This window comes from Coregonus lavaretus (assembly GCF_964263955.1).
Source record: "Coregonus lavaretus genome assembly, chromosome: 4".
NCBI classification, from domain to species: Eukaryota; Metazoa; Chordata; class Actinopteri; order Salmoniformes; family Salmonidae; genus Coregonus; species Coregonus lavaretus.
Window position 1 is genome coordinate 67,689,671 of NC_139991.1, and position 5,000 is coordinate 67,694,670.

A 5,000-nucleotide genomic window follows, 5' to 3' on the forward strand; every position below is an offset into this window, starting at 1 on the left:
CATTGTTAAACCAGAAACCATGATAGAAACTTAATTGGAGGTCCTTTTCTAGGTCTTAGTTCTATAGTGTAAGATAACTCAAACCCTGTCTATTAAAGACATGTATTTGTGTTGTTAGAAGTCATAGCTTGACAGAAGATGTTATTACTGGTAATGGCATGCTTATTATGACAGTGTAAAGTTGTCTTTCTGACAGGCAAATACCGTGGGTGGGTGGCAGCAAAGCTCATCAGTTAAACATATGTCAACGTTTTTCCACTTTACACATTGTCAGTAATGGTCATTATTGTTACAGGTAAGGGTGAGTCACTCCTGTTTGAGGACAAATTTGGTGACCAAGTGACCCCTGGGAAAGACCATTGGTAGATAATAAAGTTTCTAGCAAAAAGCAGCTTTAGAACTAGAGAGGGGGCTTAATGCACTCACTCACACACACACTCACAATCTTTTTTGTCACAGCAACATGGTCAAGGCACCATATGATTGTGTCGGTTGTGGTTCGGCTGACTAACGGTTAACAGTAAAATAATTGCAATGTTTTCTTTTTTCCCTTTTCTTTTTTATATCCCCAGACTTCTGCTTTCGGGGGCTATAATCAAACCGTCTCGCCGGTCATCTAAACTGTGAGTCACACTAGAATCGACTTATTATCCTACTCCTTCCTTTAATGTGGAAGCACATTGTTCAAAGCACATCAGAAACATTGTCTTATTCTATCCATTTTCATTCACAAACTGTAAGCTTAGTCCCTTCCCACAGCCACTCTATCTCTGACAGACACTGGGGTGGAGTGCCATGTGTCTGGCACGCTAGACTGTTAGTTAGTTGGGCAGACATCGGCCTGTACTACTGAGAGGAAGAAGGACTGGACAAACACATCAGAACACAGAGAACTAGTAGTCCTTTTCTATAGTACTTCCTCTTGTCCCTCTGTCCCTCTGTGTCAAACTCCTACAGGCCCGGAGAGGTCAAAGACCTCCTATCCTCCCATGCCACATGCCACATGTCCTCTCTCTGTCTCTGTCTCTGTCTCTCACTTTCTCTCCCTCTCTTTCGGCTGACTCAGCGGACATTCCGGTGCAGTGCCTTCTTCCCGGATGAACGGGATCAGCAAATATGGAGGAAACGAGGGGGACAGGGAAGCCCAATGCTAACATCCATCCAGCCTTAACACACATACACAGGCAGGCAGAGAGGCAGGCACATACAGACACACACACAGACAAACACACACACACCACACCACACACACACAAACACACACACACACACTTCCTCCTCTAAGGGGTGACCATGTCGTCACAATTTCCTCTTCCATAAAGAAACTGGTGTCATAAAGACTTGAAGGCCACCAGTCACACGCCTTGTCAATAATCAGCACTAGAATCATTAGAATCATGTTTGGCCTCTACCCTGTCTCTTCACACAATAAGTGCTTCATAGTTCCCTTGCACTGTTATCCACATCAAAAAGGACCATCTGTTTCCCAACATAACCTTGTGTGGCAACAGACTAAATGCAGAACTTCTTCTAAGGCACAAGTATACACACGATGAAGAGGCTATTACCATGTGTCAATAATTTCTAGAAACCCAAAGGACCTATAGTACAATGTTTTGTTTACAAGCAAGCATAAAGTTCCAGTGATGCACGCGCATCCCAGCACCAAAAGGCTCTGTAGCAGGATAGTCATTCTTGAATTACGTTGGCATTTGGGCATGGCATTTGGGCATGGCATTTTGGACTTCATAATTATTAAAAAACATTTTTTTGGGGGGGGGTACATCTTCCCATTCTAAATAAACTAATATGGGAGCTTAATGACTTGAAAATGTTTTTTCCATAATGATAACATTGTGCCAGCAGTAGCAGTAGTAACACCAATGATGATTATACCAATGAGACATTTTTGATTAATTAGATTATTTTAAAATGGAGGCCACAAATGCTCAAATCTAAGGTCATCAATCCTTTAAAAAAACATTTACTAAAGTGATATGATTAATTATTTTGCTCACAATGTAATTTCCCTTCATTTAAATGGACTAACACCAAGTGACACTTTGGATTTAGACATCAAATTATCTATGGAATCCTCAAATTTATGACATACTAAAAGGTGTGATTACCTAATCCTTATAGACCCCTCCCATGATAACAGTTTGCCACTGGAGAGAATGCTCAATGCCCTTGTAAATGTTTGTAATTTGTTATTTTCAAAGCAGTAACACCAATAACATAAAACGGAGGGACACACATTATACTAATAAATACAAATAGTTGTTTTATTAATAGCCTTTGTTATTTTTTATCAATACAGTATATTAAATATGTTTGTTCACTTTCTAGCATTCAAAATAATAGATATCTCTAAATCCCCAAAACATGTCACTACACCTCTACATATCACTACTGGGACAAGACAATTTGCTTACCCTAAGCACTTTAAACAATGCATAAACATAAGGTTTTGCAGTATAAAGGACTTGCATTATGTTTTATTATTGATAAACAGTTCAACATAAACAAAAACATGTATGATCTGTAACAATTTGTCATTTTAAAGTGTTTTTCATGGCTGCAAAGGCAAGGGATGCAAATGCCACCGCAATTCAAGAACGACTCTAACGCTAATGCTAACGTGAGTGATTACCATGAAAAGACGCAAGACTGATGGCTATAGCTATGTTCACAGTATATTAGTATATTATTCTACCAGCTTTATCTAGCTCTATTTATAATATTTTACCTTGCCTCGCTGGCTTGCTAGCTCGATAACCATGTGACTACGTGTTTGTTAACTTGCATGAGCTGCATTTGAAGTTGCATGTGATCGTAGACACGGCTAGGTAAATGAAGAGGTTTCTGATGACGAACTGCGCGCGCAACTTTTCATGACACGTCCGGGAAATGTGTCTATGGTAATGGTCCACCAGGTGACCAATCACCGACTGGGTCACTTGGTAGGTCACACCTAAAAACTTAGGTCAGGGTCACTGAAGAGCTAAAAGTACTTCATACAGTTTACTGTCAACTAGTGGAAACACTATAAACTATAAACACTATGACTGAAAAACCAATAAGGAAGGAAAAAAGTTGTCCACGTCACTGCACTGTTTTCCCCACCTTCCTCAAAAGTCCCATCCTATGTCACAAGGCTTTGTCACATGTATGTCATACTAGTTGGCTTGAGCTATGGACCCAATTCACTTCAACATGACTCTTACATGACTTTTACCACAGTGGTTTTACCGTTATTGGGGCTTTAAAATGTACTGTATCACACACACACTAACTCATCCGCTCCAGATATACTGTACAAATGGTGTGTGTGTGTGTGTTTTGGTTTTACTATCCTTGTGGGGACCAGAAGTCCTGACCAGGATAGTAAAACAAGGAAAATTCGGACAAGTGGGAACATTTCGCCGGTCCACACAAGGAAAAAGTATATTTTAGGCTTAGGGGTTAGGTTGAGGGTTAGGGTTCGAATTAGGGTTAGGTTTAGGAGTTAGGGTTAGGTGTTTGTGGTTAGGGTTAAGGTTAGGTTAAGGGTAAGGGTTAGCATTAGAGTTAGGTTTAGGGTTAGGGGTTAGGGAAAATAGGATTCTAAATGGGAATCAATTGTTTGGTCCCCACAAGGATAGTAAAACCACATGTGCCAACTGTACAGAAATGCCCAACACGGAAACCAAACAACAGTAGTAGAGGCATGCTGAAAGATGAGATGTCAGGTTGCTAAATGGCATATTATTATTATTATTAGGTTTGTTAGTCTTACCTTTGAAAACGTCTTTCCTCCTTTGAGCTCCTGCAATGACAAGAATAATTGGATGAAATGCATGAGGCACAAACACTTTCTTTCCTTCTATTATTCTATATAAAGTTAAGCAGCTAGAATTCATATTTCAAGTGAATTCTAACATGAGGAGACTAAATACAATAAAGGATTATAAATGATCATGTTAAGCTTGTCATGCTGAATAATCTTACAGAATGTGGCTTTAACAGTGAGCACTTGTATGCTACACTGTTGGAATCATAGTGTCCCCTCTCCCTACAGATGAACTGATCTGAGGACTCCATGTCTTAGTAGCAGATATGCAGCTGTGTGATTATAGCCATGCCCTGATCTCCAGTCAGCCGTTACTGATACATGAAAGGGAATTGTTTCACAATCCCCATATTTACTGATACCATGGTAACGGGAGGAGTACTATAGCTAGCATTGTAAACAACAAGCAACAAAAGAGTCCATAGAAAGATCTAAGCTGTCTGCAACAGTGTGTAGACTTGGGAATGCGAACTAAGGGAACTAATCATATTTCAGACATTGAAAAAAACCTGCCAAGGTTGATCCAGTGTGTAGGTGTGTGAAAGGTGTAGGAAGGTCTCATTCATTTACATCAGAGTTAGAGGTAAAAGGTTAGGGAGAAGGCTTACATTAACACAGTATGCCTTATACAGGAGTAATTATAGATTAATTACCTTGTATCAGGTAATAATGTAATTATGAAGCACTTATGAGGCAGAGCGAGAGCTTGGGCAAAAAAGCCTATGCAGTGAGAAGAAGTTGCCCAAAACAATATAATATTTTTAAAAGACAGGACACAGGGCAACTTTTTCTCACTGAGTTGGTTGTTTTTCCCTAAGAAAATGTCACCTGTACAGTATCATTATTAGGCAGCGTAAAAGACTGTAGCAGGGGTTGATGGGAGATGTAGTTACCTTGCGTACAGAGACCCTGCAGATGCAAGGGTCCAGGACTCCAGTGGTGGGACTGGCACTCATCTTACAGATGAAGGAGAACTTCTTCTTCCAACGAACACAGTTCTGTTGGACCTCCTCCCTACAGACAAAGAGAGAGAGAGAGGGAGAGAGAGAGAGAGTGGTGATGGTTAAGGTCATTCATCATCATCAATAAAAAATGTTGGTCATTATAATTGACATCATTGAAGTCATCATCACTACCATCAACATTATCATTCTCCGGATTACTATAT

General features: G+C 40.0%; 1 protein-coding gene across 1 annotated transcript in view; it reads right to left on the minus strand.

Moving 5' to 3' along the window:
- The window catches only part of eeig1b (estrogen-induced osteoclastogenesis regulator 1b), a gene marked incomplete at its 5' end in the record, with an annotated part of 44,045 nt that overhangs the window by 9,164 nt on the left and 29,881 nt on the right, over positions 1-5,000 (minus strand). The window contains 2 exons of the mRNA XM_084159411.1: positions 3,779-3,808; positions 4,726-4,846. Coding sequence (XP_084015537.1) covers positions 3,779-3,808; positions 4,726-4,846 — 151 coding nt within the window. The remainder of the gene's footprint in view (positions 1-3,778; positions 3,809-4,725; positions 4,847-5,000) is intronic.